Source organism: Trachymyrmex septentrionalis, unplaced genomic scaffold, assembly GCF_001594115.1.
Source record: "Trachymyrmex septentrionalis isolate Tsep2-gDNA-1 unplaced genomic scaffold, Tsep1.0 scaffold116, whole genome shotgun sequence".
Lineage (NCBI taxonomy): Eukaryota > Metazoa > Arthropoda > Insecta > Hymenoptera > Formicidae > Trachymyrmex > Trachymyrmex septentrionalis.
Window position 1 is genome coordinate 58,608 of NW_017304289.1, and position 16,936 is coordinate 75,543.

The following is a 16,936-nucleotide window of genomic DNA, read 5'->3' on the forward strand; positions in this document are numbered from 1 at the left end:
ATATACGTGCACTGTCGTTCAGATTTGTGCAAGGATTTATCGATATTTTTAGTGCCAAATTGTTGCAGCGTGTCAATAATGTACAACAGATTTAAGTTGACAAATTTAGTTTACATTCTGCTTGTATATTCATACAAGTAGATTCGAGAAAAGAAATATAAAAACATTTCAGGAATATCTTTTTAGCGAAGTATAAACGATTAAAGTTGTAGTAATATGCCATCGATGTGTATGTATATACATATATAATTCTCCTTTTAATTTAACCCACTTTTTCTTCTCTATTTAAATTAATATAAATCAATGCCAAAATAAACGATAAATGCTAGTTTCATCATGATACGATATTGTACATCTTTCTTATTATTATTGCGACATTTTTCCAGTTTTTCTATACAATTCACTTTATTCACACGTATAATAAGTCGGCAATTGTCGGGTGGAGGTGATTGCAACTTGTCCTATCGATACTTCGTATTTCAAATTTTAATGCAATAGTATATCGTCCTTTCTTTCTTTCCACTGCACTGTAAGAAAACAGGTGAAACATAATCGCGTAATGCGACGGACTCGAACGTATTCTCACATACGAGAAAACTAAATCCTTTTTTTTTTATAAAAATATAATATTAGCCATAGAATAATCTCGCATGTATATATAATCCCGTGTTATGCCATGTACACAAACGTATTAATGTCATCCTCGTGTCTCTTAATATATTTTTGTTCAATAAGCCATTCGATCTGTTCCTTTATCATCTTTTTACTCGGCAAGAACATATTTTTCAATATATCCACTAGTTGAGTCTGTAATTGTGCATTAGTGATCATCTTGCGCATCTTTAAAATCGTAATGATAGCTTCCTATAATCACACAAAAGATAAGAATTATTCATAATCATCAATCAAATTGAATAAACATCAATCATATTTTATTTAACTACTTTATTTTATTAAAATTAAAAGTTTATACCTGAACCCGTAATATTCTGAGTTGTACAATGCAATGATTATCCTCTTCTCTGCTACGTTCTGTTGATAATTGAAGACGTCCTATTAAATTGATTTTTCCTCGCTTTTGCATCTTGCCATTTTTTCTAACGAAAAAACATCGCAATTAATTAAAATAGTTAATATAGTTATTTTCAGAATTAAAATGCGTGTTATAACTTATGAATATTAAACTTAGAAAAACAAACGAGATCAAACCAAATCAATTAAACATACGTATTCATATTTATAATTTGAAATATATCATATTTCTTATTAATATAAAAATAAATACTAACACAATAGCAAATTCTTGATTAACCCAAAATCTCGTATCGTTCGCAAAATCTTTCGGGGTAGCGGCATGCGGTTCCACCAAAAGAAGTTGCCGTTTTAACTTCGGGAAGGCACACAAAGACCACAGAGTCCGTCTCAGCTCGGGATCCGGAAGCTCAGTAGCCAACCGGAGGTTCTCGTAAGAGATCTTTTCGTTGGGTCGTTGATTCCAGGCAAACAATACTGCCATTTGGAAGGTCGTCACATCTATATCAAATCGCCCCACCTTATTTGCAAATGTTATCTGAAACATTCACGTCATGAAATATGCATTGAGATTAACATGTTTTAGATTTGTGGAGTAATGAATACGGATAGAATTATTAATATGTAAAGTACCGTGCCATTCGACATATGATGATGCCATTGCAATTTCCTTCCGCTATGCTTTTTTTTATAAAACTCTTCGACTTCCGGAATATAGTCTTCCAGTTGTAGTGGCAAACTTACGGTGACGCGTTCGCTACCTCTGGCCCACGCACCTGCATTAAGAATCTACAAAAAATATAGCAGATTTTCTTTATACCTCTAACATCTTTTCTATTTTTTTGTTATACTAATCTTAAATGAAAACACGCACATTTATCAAGAAACAGTATGTTACCTTAATATTTATGCTATCTGCAATAGCAGCTCGACATTGTTCCTTAAATTGCTGATTCAGATCCTGAGATACTTTAATATCTTGGAACATACGGGCTAATTTATTAACAAAATCCGCGGGCATGCCAACTTCACGAAGCATATCTACCATATTTTCTTCTTTTTCCGAATCCGTTGTCGTATCTAATATTAACCGTCTAGTTAAATGCGCCTTATGATAACGCATAAATACGTCCTTATTTTGAACATATTTTAGCACTAACAACTAAAATAAAAAATGCAAGAATAAATTTCTCAGAAAACATTTGATTTCTAACTTCTATAGATGTAGTTATCTTATTGTGTATACTGACCACATCCTTCAATTTATTTTCAATTTCATCAGTAGTTAGTTTTTTACTGAGTGGTGTTTTTCTAAGAAGCATATCACAGAAATTTGCTAAGAGTTCTGGACACTTCGATTCGGCTAGTCCATTATTATTAGTAATAGGTCTACTATTTAAAATGGATGCGCAACAGATTCCAGAGCCCTGCCGAGTAGACAAATCTAACTTAAATACCGTGGCGTCATTCACAACGAGTTTATAAGCTTTATCTCGTGCTGTAAGAAACCGTGGATCATCATCGAATGCTTCTTTAACGAGTGTGGAAAATCTATGGAAAAGATCTAACAGTCTTTCCACGTATTTTTCTGAATCTTGAGTGATAACGTCTACAGCTGCCATCATATCCGCTAGACCTGCGCTCGCAATATGTTCTTCCAGATTTCTCAACATAGGATTGACACCGTCGGGTACTCTATCCATTAATTTCAGCATGAGGCGAAGTTCTACAATTATTTATTCATGTTAATAAGCACCGATCATAGAAGCAGCATTGTAAAATTAATCATAAACTAAGACATAAAAAAATTACATTATGAATTTTCATTACTTACTATCAGTTTGATTATGTTGAATCATTCGTGGACATTCAGCGAGTATCGCTGGTTTGAAAGTTGCAACTAACACTTTCACGCAACAATCCGTTAATCGTTGCATACTCGCAGAATTTGGTTCCAAATATTTCTGAGCGCGTGCCTCCTCTTCCCTTAACTTCAAATCGGCGTAACGCATATAATTCTCGACACCATGCACAGACAGATATTCTGGAGCTTTTATCCAGTAAAATGCTTCAGTGGCTTGTATATACGCCGCTTCAAAATTTTCTCTATATATCTGGAGTTTGTCCGTTGGATTTGAACACAAATTCACTAAAGCATTATACCATTATTAATAAAAAAAAAATTGCTATATATAAATTTATGAATGTTTCATTTATTACCATAAGATTCTCTGACACCGATAACGAGTTGAGAATCAAATGCCTCGCCATTTCTTTCAGCTCGTACTAATCTCATGGCTGCATCTTGGAGTTTTTGTTTTATTTCATTGAATATACTTTGGTTCCAACTGTCCAACATTAGCTATATAATAGAGAGGAATAAGATCATACAATATTACAATTATTACAAAATATTAATTATATCATGTATCAAGTGTATTTAAGTCTTTTACCTTTCTAACAATGTCGTCGGGCTGAATTTTCTTCTGCGCACTGGAAGAACTAGTTTTTCCTGCGAGATACGTTTCTAGTTGCCTAAATGGTGTTGGTAAATAATTACATTGAGTAAAAAACTTTCTCCATTCGGCGATGTACGCTTTCAATAATGCTTGTTCTTCTTGATGCGCTAAAACTCTCTGTACAAAAATTTACAACCTTGTATAATATTCGTTTATTTTATTAAAATATATAAAAAAGATATTGAAGGTACAGTCTTGATCTTAATCTATAAATAAACTCCCTTTCTCTTACCAGTTGAGCTTGTTTTATAAAGTCCATTATATCCTCCTGCAGAGCATCACGTAACTTGGGAGGCCCTTTGTCATCCCAGAGGCATACATGAACGGAATAGAACAAATCCTGCCATTCGCCTTGCGTCACTGGCTCTTGCTTGAGCAGTTTCAATATAATTGGACGCATGTACGGCCATTTGTCCTCGAATGTAAATTGTGTCTTATCCTAAATATTAATACCGCATATCAAATAAGTGATTAAGATATGGGAAAGGAGCAGAAAACACAAAGTCATAGGAATAATGCTTGATATCCAGCGTGAATTCGATTAATCCGATTAATCGTTGAAACGTAAGATGCGTTCAGATTCCCATGTATTCTCTAGATATCATATTATCCTTGTTTAATATTCAGTAAACAACAAGAATAAAATAGTATCTGGATAACACATAGGTGGAAATCTGAATACAACCTAAGCTGAATCGTCATTGCGATAAATAAAAAAGAAATCTTTCGAATCGCGATATTCGTAGTTTCGTACAGTTGGGACGCGCCCCCGGTTATCGCGACAATCCGTAGTAAGATAAACGTCGACCATCGCATGGATAAAGCCCTCGAGGTCGGTGCCTCTTCACAGGAATTTGTTTATTCAATGTCCACTAACCTTTAACAACGCCATCACAAACTCTTGACGAACACCGTCCACCAGGATTCGCAGAATTATACGCCAATGGACATGCACTTAATGCATACGCACGAACAGGCTCGTGCTGCTCGTGCGAGCCTGCCGGTCGACGAGGGTTGTTAGGAGGGACAGGTCAGGAGATAATGACGAAACCTTAGATTAGCGTGAAACACGACGTAGTGCGGGCCACATCGCGCCAGGATTCCGCAATCGCTCGCCCTTCTGGCGCGGAGTGTGCGGACAAATCCTGGAGCGTCGTCCCCGGATTGGAAAAATAAATTCGCGTGTTATCTGGTCTTATCGGATTCCCTTTCCCTGTCGCCTGCGGGTAGCTAGCGTGCCAGTACTTGCGTACACTGTGCGATCGCAACAAAATCCCTCCCTCTCGCGCGCGCAACTGGCAAGTCTCCTGCACAATTCCCTATGCAATGTTCCGCGCGATTGAACGATCTCGCGAGAATTAATATGGCGGTTTCAACTTACGATAGTCTCGTATCGTTCATGTTCGATGGATGAATTTTCCATCGAAAATTTTTCAATGCGTCATTGCTTTCTCGGTTGTTTTTTTTTTTCCGAAACTGTTCTCGTCGTTTTTTCGATTTATCTGTATGTGCTTATATACATAGTCAACCAAAAAGATATGCAAGCATATGATTTAAAAAATATGTGAAAAAATGAACATTTTAAATTAATTACTGGACAAATGTATGAATGTTACATTATTATTTGACTTTTGATGCAAAGATACAAGTAGTCGAGAGGCCTAATTGCAGAATTGTACAAACCTAATTTTTACAAGAATTTAAAATATTCTTTTTTGGTCGAATACACTTGTGTAACAAACGTCTAGCGATATGACATCACAAAGTGATGTGGCATATACAAGACGGTATAATAAATAAATATGGTAGCTAATTTAAAAATGAACTCAAAAGTCAAGTACTTATCCAAACTAGAATTCACGCACATCTCAATATGCCTTAATATGTAATATTAAAAAGAACCTATATTTAGTGCACTTAAATCTCAATGGGATTCACAACAATCGCCTTTCTCTTGTCTTCTTTATTATTGTTGTCCTCTTCTTGTTGCTGCAAATCATCCTGCCCTCTGATTCTGATGTTGTGTTTTTCCTTGTACTCGTTTATCTCGATTCCTTTTTTTGTCACCTGGTCGTTTAAAGCGTCTATCACTTTCATCAACTGAAAACACATTTAAATATTATCACATGTTCAACGTTTTGGTCCAAGAGGAGACAATAATGTTGGCACAAGTCACACCTGTTCTTTGTTCGTTACCAGAGCAGGCATCACCTCTTCTACCGTACGCTCGCATAGAAGCCCGCCGATCATCCTGAAGCACTTCCTCTTGGGATCCACATTCTTTAACGTGTCGATAACAATTCTAAAACATCAGTTGTATTAGTGGGATGGCAACGAGTCACGTGTTTTTATATTAGCCGACCCTCGTCTCTCATTGTCGACTGAATTTCGCCAAATTAAAAAACGTAAGCTCTCGTCGCGTTCGCAGAAGCGTTTTCGATTATCAAAAAGGAAAAAGGCAAGCGTGTAGGTTAGGTGGATTCATACTTGTGCTCGTTCAATTCCATCTCCATCTCGGACAGTTTATTTGCCAGCATTCTCTGCTCATTTCGGAGCGACTGGAACTCCGTCAGTATTTCCTCGGCAGTTTTCTCTCTTTTTGACGGCGCCTTCGCCGGTTTTTTTTCACTGGCCATATTAGGAATCTCGAAAGTTCCACTACGACGATATTCGGACAACGTTAGACAACGTCGTCGACGGTGGACGGGACAAGAGACAAGACACAGAACCACAGCAAGACAACTGCTATACGGGTGTTAGGTTTTCTATCCTGTTTCTAGGGAATTTGTAAAGATTGTCATTTCAGTTACCTATATTTTTTTTTTGCGAAAAGGGCAGCCAACTTGAATCTAAATAATTTTTCGAAATTTCCTAAAAACCCAGGAAAATTAAGAACTGTCACGAGCCATTTTGAAGCATCACCGTCCGAGCAGCTGTGCGCAGGATAATCGTTCGTTTCAATTCGCTACGAAATGTCAACGTTCGCGGCCACGCGTATTGCATAGAGTGCGATTTTGTGAGGTTGACAATCGGACGACGAAGTCTGGCCACATCGAGACGACGTGAACGTAGACTCGCGAAACATCGTTGTCATCGTTGTCATCGCGAGTGGTAGTGTGAAACTGATCGTTCGCGGGGGGAACAAAGAGTCCGCGATCTGAACGCCTTTTATTAACCTTGACCCGCTCGTCAACAACGGTGAGTATCCCATCGACGAAAATAACCGCTTCAAAAAATTTTTCGCTTGATATTTCAAAAAAAGGAGAACTCTGCCCTCGCTTTGTTGAACGTTGACTAATCCGCGAGATATATCGCTCATACACATATACACACGCGCGCGCGCACGCACCCCCCCCCCACACACACACACACACACACACGAGATGCTTGCAACGCAGTACAGTAATATGCGTTACGATCCGTGTCATCGCGCTTTTGGCTCTGGATCTCGCGTTTCCTTTATGTGTATGTGTGTGTGTATGCTATATATATATATATATATGTATATATGTAGTTATATAGAGAAACGTTAAATTCGCGACGAATATTCTGGCAATATTTAAAAGTGCAGACACCATATTTAAACGTCGTTTGGCACGTGAGTGGCTCACAATAAATGGCTGTGATTTCAGATTTCGTGAGCTGCTGAAGATGGTGATGTATGTGCAATAGGAATTTTCCACAAGAGTACTTATCTGAACCTCTGATGAAAGACTCAAGGCTACTGAAATTGTAGCCATGTATTGTCGTGATAAAGAATTGATCGAATTAGCCATGTAAAGACACTTTAAAATGTGCTTGGATTATATCAATAATTTGTATTGTGTATGTCCTGTTGGTTAGTACTTATGTATGTATATTTATCTTTTTCCTCTGACAGATAATTTTCTTTATGAATTATTGTTTTTTTTTGTGTTTACTGTTTCAGTATACATTACGCGGCAAATTTAAGTGAGACAAAATGAGTGGTGAAAGTACAGAAGAAAACCAGCATCTACCTCTGGTCCTTGAAGAGATAAATCTTGCTTCGTTACGACCTGTATTCCCAGATACAAGCAAACGATGTGTAGATGTATGGACAGAGAAGATGAATAAGGGAGTATTAACAAATATTAACTTTAGAGAATACTGGAGACTTTGGGTGCCAAAAATATACACTCCAGAGCTTAACGGCAACTGTCTGGAATGGGTTATTGACGAAGACACAGCAAACAGAATGCTTCTGAGACCTCTGGAGGAATTTATCTGTGGTGGTGATCCACAGGTGATTCTCAAGGAGCTTGCTAAAATGGATAATCCACCAACTATATGTGGCAGAATGTTCAAGATGGGTGAACCAACCTACAGTTGCAGGGAGTGCGGTATGGACTCTACGTGCGTTCTGTGCGTCGACTGTTTCAAGCAGTCAGCTCATCGAAACCATAAGTACAAAATGGGCACGTCCAATGGAGGCGGATGCTGTGACTGCGGTGACACAGAAGCCTGGAAAAATGAGCCATTCTGTGAGACGCATGTTGTAGGAACCCTGACGAAGGAGTCTCGTGGTAATAAGCTGCCTGGTGATATTGCGGAGAGAGCAGTAGTGACTTTCGAAGCATTATTGGATTATTGTTACGAACTGCTGACTCTGAGGTTCATTGTATCATTACCGCCGAGTCTCAGCATTAAAGATACAGCATCAGCATCTTATCCGTATGCGTTCGACCAATTGGATATTTTCGATACTTACTGCACTGTGCTTTTCAATGATGAGCATCATACCTTTGATCAGGTGATAAACATGCTCATGCGCGTTCTCAAATGTTCGCAGAAAGAAGCTATTGAATATGTGACTGGTGTTGACAGAGAAGGTAGAACCGTGATAAAATGCTCAGGATTTAAACCATGCACTGACTTGAAAGGTGAGGTAGAGAAATTCACGTATAGGCATAGCAATCGACCACTCAAGGTACTTGTTCTCCATAGTCACGTAGTCGCCCATCAGACGTTTGCTATAAGACTGCTCAAATGGTTGCAACAATTCATAAGTCATTGTGAGGGTTTTCGTGTTCTGTTTAGCAACATCGCTCTGAACACGAAACTGCCCGATCAGTCAGTTGTTCAGGGCATACTCACGAGAGATTCGCAACTGTGGAAATCCGCCAGAACAGCATGGCATAGATTATTTATATACGGAATGCTCATGGAATATGAGAGTAAAAAAGCGCTTTCTATTGTATTTACTAATAATTACGGATCTGTTATGAAGGATTTCATTAAGGACGATCACGATCATTCATTTTCGATCGTTTCGCTCTCTGTTCAGTTGTTCACCGTACCGACCCTGGCACATTTGCTCATCGCAAAGCACGAGGCTCTGTTCAACTTGTTAACCACGTTTATGTCCGAGAGCTCCCGACGATGTAACGCTGCTGGAAAATTTGAGTTTGAGAGGAATATGCCACACCATAACTTCAAGCGGGCGCAGTTCATACTTTATGACCTTCGATATCTGCTGAGCGCAAAACCAGAAGAATGGACGGATGATCTGAGACGTGGCTTCTTGCAAGGTCTCTCGCTACTATTCAATCTCTTTTCCAACATGCAATGCATGGACGCGGTACGTCGACAAGAAGGACAGCATATGGAATACGAGCCTGAATGGGAATCGGCGTTCAATCTGCACATAAAACTGTCACCAGTCATTACATTGGCCTTGGAGTGGTGCAGTTCGGACCGAGTTGTACTGATCAAATCCTTCGGATCTCTTCTGAAAAAATTACATGAACAGCAGGCAAATGAGCAATCGCCAAGCCAGGTGCGAGAGTTAGCGAATCATAGCGCAACGTGTCTGCAATACGATGTGGCATCCGAACCAGTTTCTATCCATCTACCGCTCTCAAGATTCCTCGCCGGTCTGTTCTTGCATCTGGAAAAATACAATTTACACTTTCATTCGTCTGAATTTAACAACTCAATGAAACCGACTCCTGAACAGATCATTGATCCTGTACTGACGGCACAGGCCATGATTTCGCAGGTGCACGCGGGCATGTGGCGGCGGAACGGTTACTCTTTGCTGAATCAACTATATTTTTATCACAATGTCAAATGCCGTAGCGAGATGTTGGATCGAGATATCGTTTTATTGCAGGTTGGCGCGTCGCTAATAGAAAGCAACGAATTCTTGATTCATGTCCTAAACAGGTTTAATCTTCTTAACTGGGTACAACCAGACTTCGAGGTAAATGCCTTAAAAAATCCAGAGGAAGATAGGCTGCGGCAGACAATCAATCTAGTGGAGGAGTTTTTGGGCTTGCTCATCACGATCATTGGCGAAAGATACGTTCCCGGAGTTGGTCAGGTGACCACAGATGATCGTCTCAAGAAGGAAATCATACAGCAATTGTGTATAAAACCGCTTTCGCACTCTGAACTGAGTAAGACGTTACCGGAGGACGTTATGCACAATGTCCAGATCGAATTGGAAAGAATAATACGCGAAGTAGCGACGTTCAAGAAACCAGTACATACGTCGGCAAAGGGTGTGTACGAACTCAATCCGCATTTGTATTCAGAATACAATGTGTTCTTTTATCATTATACGAAAGAAGAGCATAGCAAGTCCGAGGAAGTCCAACGGAAGCGGCGGAAAGCTCAAGGAGAGCTGGAATGTTGTCCACCACCGAAGCTGCCTAGACTAACGGAATCGTTCAGTCTGGTAGCAAATCTGTTGCAGTGCGACGTTATGCTTCACATCATGCAGACTGTTCTGGAACGCGCACTTAATTTCATAGCTAGGAGTTTCTCCGAGCCACAGGTGCACAAGGTATTGTATTTGATCGGCTATGCTTTACAGGAACAAGAATCCGGCTACTATCCTTTCCTTGCGTTTCCCGAGCGAGCAGCGAAATGGAAGATCTACAAATTGCTGGAAAATCTGACCAGTAGTCCGCGCATGGAAGCTCACAAGGATCTACTCACATGGGTTTTAGCCAAGTATCGTCAGGTTGCCAGTTTGTCTGGGAAAGAAACCAGTCCGGCGCCTCTTCAATTCGAGCAGCAGCAACAGCAAGCAGGCGATGATGTTAACACCAACAAGAAAACGGATAAGGAATGGCGAACAAAAATGGCAGCTCAGAAACGTGCCAAGGTCATGGCACAAATGGCAGCAATGCAGAAGCATTTCATGAAGAAGAATGCTACTTTGTTTGATGTAGCAAGTGTGGACGTCAAAATAACAGGCGCTCGTTGTGGTTCGGCTATGGATTTAACGGAGGCCTCTTCTCAGGAAGGTAATCCTGCTCAGGAAGGTATTGCCGTCGGTCTTAATCAGACTAGTAGGCAGTGTGAACAGAAAATGTACACTTGCATTCTATGCCAAGAGGATCAGACAGTAACGGAAACCGGTTCGGCAATGGTGTTGGCTGCGTTTGTTCAGCAATCCACCGTGTTGTGCCAATGTCGTGACGACTTTCAAGAGCCCGATCCGTTATACCTGTCAGCGAAATTGGGCGTGTCACCGCATACGAGCACATGTGGTCACGTGATGCACGCTCGTTGCTGGCAAGATTATGTCGATAACGTACTCGCTAAGGAGAACCGGCGACCTTATAGATCACGGCAACAAGCTAGTTTTGACGCAGAGAATCATGAATATCTTTGTCCGCTATGTGAATGTCTCAGCAACACCGTTCTCCTGCTTGTACCACCCTTAGGAATATTGCAACCGACTCCGGAACCTCAGCCGAATATCACTTTCGAGACGTGGATGAAGGTAATGGCGCTCACGTTAGACTGCAAGCCGAATAGGAAATTTGGCATGGAGAGGGACGAGGATACATTGGAGGATGAAAAGATAGTCAATCCTATGAAAGTCCTTCGTCAAGAGATTGGATGTGCTTGGGAGCCATTTCAAGCGCAGTATTCGCGATCCGGACCACATCTCGCGCGAAGGATGGAGGCCATGATCAACATGTACGCTTCACTTTTTGCAAAAACTACATACAAGGGATTTGGTAGTATCGATGGCGATTCGAAGGTGCCTTTGTTAGCCTGGAAGTCAGTAGCATACACGATCCATGCGATAGAATTCCTGTTGCGGGATATGAACAAGCCATTGCTGGGTTCCATGACCTCTCGACAAAGCGACAGTCTCAAGAGCCTCGTGCGATTGTCAGCCCTCTTGGGTGCGAGTTTCTCGAACCGTGCAAACCTTTGGTCGCAGCGTGATCAAATCAAAACTTATGCAGCGTCATTATTGACGATGTTGATAGAGGCACCGTCCACTGGACCCAGTATCTTCGATATCGATCCATTCGGCGTACTAGTACCGCTTATCAATTCGCTGCCGAGCATATTTCACACGAAGGAATACGAGACGACCCCAAATTCGCCCCCCATCATTACGGGCGATGTGTTTGACTCGCATATGCTCAAGCTCGTATTCCTGTCTCACGTAGCAAAAATCCTGTATACATCTGACTTTGCTGACGTAATGGAATTAGATAGTAACGAGACGGAGGACGATGATAACGAAGATGAGAATATCGAAACCAAAATGGACTTCGCCCTGTTCCATATTCTGGGTGTGCATTATGACAAACAGAAAGCCAGCGATGTATGGCGACGAGTGGAATCCGCCTGTCGACCCTTCCTCCGATGCTGCGCTATCTATTTTCATTATGTGACCGACGTACCGCCGCTAAGTGAATTGACGGAAGTGCATGGTGATACGTACGAAAAACTCTGCCAGTACCTGGGATTACCCACCACCTGCGACGCTTTGATCTATTCTCATCTAGAGACTTCCCTGAAGTTGATGGCTGTATGGCGAAGACATTCTACCATCTGGAATCACATGTCGGGCGAAAGGAAGGTGACGATTATCAAGGATCCATTGAAGGTGAACAAGCTGATAGATTTGCCGGAGGATTATAGTGAGCTCATCAACTCGATATCCCAGTTCACTTGTCCGAACAGGGACCGAGAAGACTCACGTAATCCAACGATGTGTCTGGTCTGCGGCGAGATGCTGTGCTCGCAGAGTTACTGTTGCCAGATAGATTTCAACAAGACAACGGTAGGCGCGTGCACGTTCCACGCGAACAAATGCGGCTACGGCGTTGGTATATTTTTACGTGTACGTGAATGTGAGATCCTTTTCCTGCGCACGCCTAATCGCGGTTCCTTCCTTTGCCCGCCGTATCTCGATGAGTACGGTGAGACGGATCAGGGTTTACGGCGCGGTAATCCATTGCATCTCTGCCATGAAAAGTACCAGCGGCTGCACCGCTTATGGCTCGGTCATGGAATCCACGAGTCCGTCACCCGGGCGTTCGAACAATCCTCAAACAACCTGTTGCCGACCCAGTGGCAGCATCTATAACTCCATGAGATTCCCTATGATGCCACAGATCTGACGTTTAGACAAAAAAAAGAAAAAAAAATGTAAGAAAAGATTTTATTCTTACGCTTAAGCGAACGTAGCAGCCTAAATATTGATTGTTGATCGTCCACGATTCGATCCGCGTTTGCAAAAAATCGACAAAATTAATTTATTCGGCACGCGCATCAAAGTATAGCTTTATATATATATTTAAAAATAATATTGGATATGTTTTCTCCCTCTCCCCCTTCTTTCCCCTGTTTCCCTACGCGTTGCAATTGCCTTTTTTTTTAAAGTTTATCGATATTTCGCGGTTTCAGAATTTACAAAATTTCAATTTTAAAATATTTTTGAAGTTAACAAAATTTTTATTATCTGTTAAAATTATCTGTTACCTAAATTAAGATACGGCTCTATTTACATATTTATTCACAAAAATTGTTGCATACGTATTTTGTTGCTTGTAGATGCATAAGTTCGTGACTAACGTAATGCCCAGTACTTGACTAAATCATTTGTTTTTTTTTTTTTTGTGAAAATTTGGGAATTTTCTGCGCGTATAAGCCTGTGTTCCGTATCACTCCGAAGACCTAGAACAATGAGCAAAAAGGCAACACTCATCCACATAATCACCGTGTAAAAATCATGGAGTCTTGATATTTTTGTGCATAACAGCATCGTACGACGTATGGGGAAAAAGCAAACGCTATTAAGATTTTTATAATTTTTAGCATTCGCGAATTATTCTAGGTCGACGAGTTCTCCCTTTTTTTCTCTCCCGCTCTCGTCCCCACTTGACGTTAATTCATACGTAGATAAAATGTGGAAAGGAAAAAATGAGATAAAAAAGAAGAATTCGCAATTATCAGATGGAGTAATTTTTAAATACAAATTTCAGTGGTGTGTGAAATAAATAATACGTAACTTAATATTTGTTTCTTTCTCTCTATCTCTAAATCTCTATCTCTATCTCTATCTCTATCTCTCGTCGCTAGTTTTTTCTAGAATCTAGACGCTACTGGAAGCGATGTTAACAAACCGCTCCGGGAGATTGAAGCTCTGGCGTCGTATTTGACTATTGACTCGTTTGTTCAATTCATACGATTCAACTGATTCTTACGTACATCTGTAACTGAATATAGAAGATATTTTTAGGATTATTGTTATTAGAAGAAGTGTGTAAATATTGAGATTGTAAGATGGGTGATTTTACCGAGTGCTGCTTATCTTTCATTTGTGTATACTGCGATTCGCTACAAGAGGACAATTTGTAACAGTCTGGTTATTCTATACCAGATTAATCAATCTTTAATTTCCTACGTTTCTTTCTCTGTCCCCCTCGTTAGGATCCTCATCTTTAACGCGAATGTCGCTATTGATAGAAAATCATTGTATCGTATTTCGCGAAGGTCATCGTCGTGACGAGGGATTATACAACGTTATTGCTTTCATCATTATACCTGGAATTGTTTAAACAAAACTACGATGCCTTGCACCCGGTGTTTCTAGCAATACGCACGAAAGGTTGTGCCGCTGTACATTATTAGGTCGCTTAGATGATAATGCAATGATCAATTAGTTTTGAGGTACTTGTGAAGATACGTATATATTTATATACGAGTTGCATAATTATATTTGTTATGGACAACAGCATTAATGCGGACGTATACACGTCATTAATTGTACATTGATTTAGATGTATTTTTACTACAACACTGCAGAATGCGGAAATAATAATTTCGAAATGCAGTATAAATTATTTGAATGCTGGATCTTGGAAGATCTTGATAGATAGATTCTATAATAAATATATCTTTTGGAATTTCAAATGCCGCAGGATCATTTGTATTACTTGAAAGTTCTGATATCGCTAAAATAGTCCTTAAGAATTAAGAATTTACCTTGCGGTTTCATTCTGGAAGAATATTAATCGAAATGGCAAGATGCATTGTCGCTGCTTTATATTTACAACATCACACGTTTGTTTTTCCCTCGATTCTTCGAACGTTGCTTGCGAGACGAGAATGTAAGATGCATGGAAAAAGATTGATTTATACAAACTCACGTTATTTATATTCTTTAGAATTCAATAAATTAATCTTGGAGAGAAAAAAAGGAAATTATTTTATTATAGATAAAAAAAATCTCAATTTAATATAATTTATATATAATTAATTTTTTCCTCAAGAAGAAAAAAATCTATTAACAAAATTTAATATTTTTATTTCCCTATGATAACTACGATAAACTTAATTAACGATTAGGCTATCAGTAAGCTCTCTATAGTCTATTTCCTAACATAAATATAATTATCAATATTTTGACTTGTGAAAAAAAATTATATTAGAAATAAGAAATTTATATGATTAAAAATTTTATTGTAAGATACGATTTGCCAATTTTACACGTCCAAAATTTATTCTTTTACGCGACTGAGACCCAAAGCTTTTTTCTTTTTGCTCTATTTTTCACTAATTTTATTAGACTTTAATTAATTTTTTTAAATTTAAATATCGAACTGTACGCAATCCATATCTGTAGAAACTGAAGAAAAGGTTTCGATATCAATGTTAAAAGTTATGAAAAATGTGAAAAAAAACTTTTAGAAAAATGCGTAAAACAGTGTTCTGTTCAAAAAATTATATCTTTTCCAAGAAAAATTAAAAAGTAAAAACAAGTATTGTTTAAGAAAAAGAAAAGCATGAGCTTTAAGAAAAAAATTATTTCATAATCATTGATTGCAAAAAGTATCATTATTTCAATGAATGAAGTTGGAAGTATTATTGCAATAAGAGTAAAACAGTATTTTATTTAAAAAAATCACCTCTATTACAAAAAAAAACCCAAAAAACAAATACCGGTTTAGGAAGATAAAAATATGAATTTAAAAAAAAAGGCATTAATAGTTGGGTTCAAAAAGTATGATTTTAATCGAAATACTTTTTATTATAATATTTAAATATAAGTTAATTTATAAAAACTCCTTACTAATCACAAAGAAAAGAGGCAAAATAGGGCAATAGGAGTGAGGTGCGGTAATTATTACGCACCCAGCAAACGAGAATGGATTGAAATGAATTGAAATGGATTCAGATTTTCAAAAATGTTGATTCACGAATGTTAAAATGAATGCTTTTTAATCCTAAATGCATTTTTATTCATTTATAGGAATTGCATGGAGCATATCTCTATGTCTTTCAATCTAAAAATAATATTAGCTTTTTCTGTGCATTGTGAATACTGTTTAATTCAAAATTTTAAATAGGAAATGCAGTTTTTCATCCAATTGAATCTAGTTGAATCCAATTGAATCCAATTAAATAAAAAAAAGTATTCGCTATTTAAAATATGTGTGTGTGTGTGCATTCGGATAGAAAAAAATTTCAATCCATTTTAATCTATTCTTATTTGCTGGGCAAATCAAACAATATGGATACAACATAAAAGTCTTTATTAAATAACCCACTTACATATTTCGGCTCATTTTTTAGCCATCTTCAGAGACAAATTAATTTTATAATTACAATACCTACAAACTAATTCATTCCAGTGAGCCACCTCCACATACTTACAGAAACTTTAATATTGAAAAATGACTAATGACAATCCAAATTGTGCTTAATTTTTATAGGACAAAATTATTTTAAAAAATTATTTCATTTTTCAATATTAAAGTTTCTGTAAGTATATGGAGGTGGCTCACTGGAATTAAAGTCATTTTTCAATATTGAAGTTTCCGTAAGTATGTGGAGATAGTTCACTGGAATTAGTAGGTATTGTAATTATAAAATTAATTTGTCTCTGAAGATGGTTAACAAATGAGGCCATACAAGAGTGTGTTCCCCGCTTAAAGCGGGAAGCACAAACTCTTGCATACCACATAAGACGTAATACATAAGAAAATATATCAATCAATGTTCTTCGTTTCTTTTTTTTTCCATAAAATAAAGAATTCAGGGGATCGATTGTGTATCTTGAAATAAGATAAAAATTACAAAAGTAAACAAATTCACTAGAA

At 38.4% G+C, this 16,936-nt stretch overlaps 3 protein-coding genes across 5 annotated transcripts; 1 reads left to right on the forward strand and 2 right to left on the reverse strand.

The window, feature by feature from the left end:
- Positions 1–9: 9 nt before the first annotated feature.
- LOC108754276 (cullin-5) lies at positions 10–5,007 on the reverse strand. Its single transcript, XM_018496475.1, has 11 exons — positions 4,429–5,007; positions 3,784–3,990; positions 3,486–3,668; positions 3,253–3,394; positions 2,867–3,181; positions 2,283–2,758; positions 1,931–2,194; positions 1,666–1,821; positions 1,290–1,570; positions 974–1,097; positions 10–864 (listed from the first exon to the last, which is right to left on the reverse strand). The coding sequence occupies exons 1-11, from the start codon at positions 4,441–4,443 to the stop codon at positions 670–672; spliced, it is 2,358 nt and encodes a 785-aa protein (XP_018351977.1). The 5' UTR covers positions 4,444–5,007; the 3' UTR covers positions 10–669.
- Positions 5,008–5,153: 146 nt separating this feature from the next.
- Positions 5,154–6,187, reverse strand: LOC108754236 (probable prefoldin subunit 2). The gene is made up of 3 exons (XM_018496414.1): positions 6,039–6,187; positions 5,730–5,853; positions 5,154–5,651 (listed from the first exon to the last, which is right to left on the reverse strand). Exons 1-3 carry the CDS (start codon positions 6,185–6,187, stop codon positions 5,469–5,471), a joined length of 456 nt encoding a protein of 151 aa, XP_018351916.1. The 3' UTR covers positions 5,154–5,468.
- LOC108754225 (E3 ubiquitin-protein ligase UBR2) lies at positions 6,183–13,611 on the forward strand. 3 transcript variants are annotated; one of them, XM_018496392.1, is made up of 3 exons: positions 6,183–6,749; positions 7,184–7,401; positions 7,480–13,611. In XM_018496392.1, exon 3 carries the CDS (start codon positions 7,513–7,515, stop codon positions 12,916–12,918), a length of 5,406 nt encoding a protein of 1,801 aa, XP_018351894.1. In that variant the 5' UTR covers positions 6,183–6,749; positions 7,184–7,401; positions 7,480–7,512; the 3' UTR covers positions 12,919–13,611. The 3 variants fall into 3 exon arrangements, with proteins under 3 accessions (XP_018351894.1, XP_018351884.1, XP_018351903.1); XM_018496382.1 differs by having other exon boundaries at positions 7,184–7,389; XM_018496401.1 differs by lacking the exon at positions 7,184–7,401.
- Positions 13,612–16,936: the final 3,325 nt, after the last annotated feature.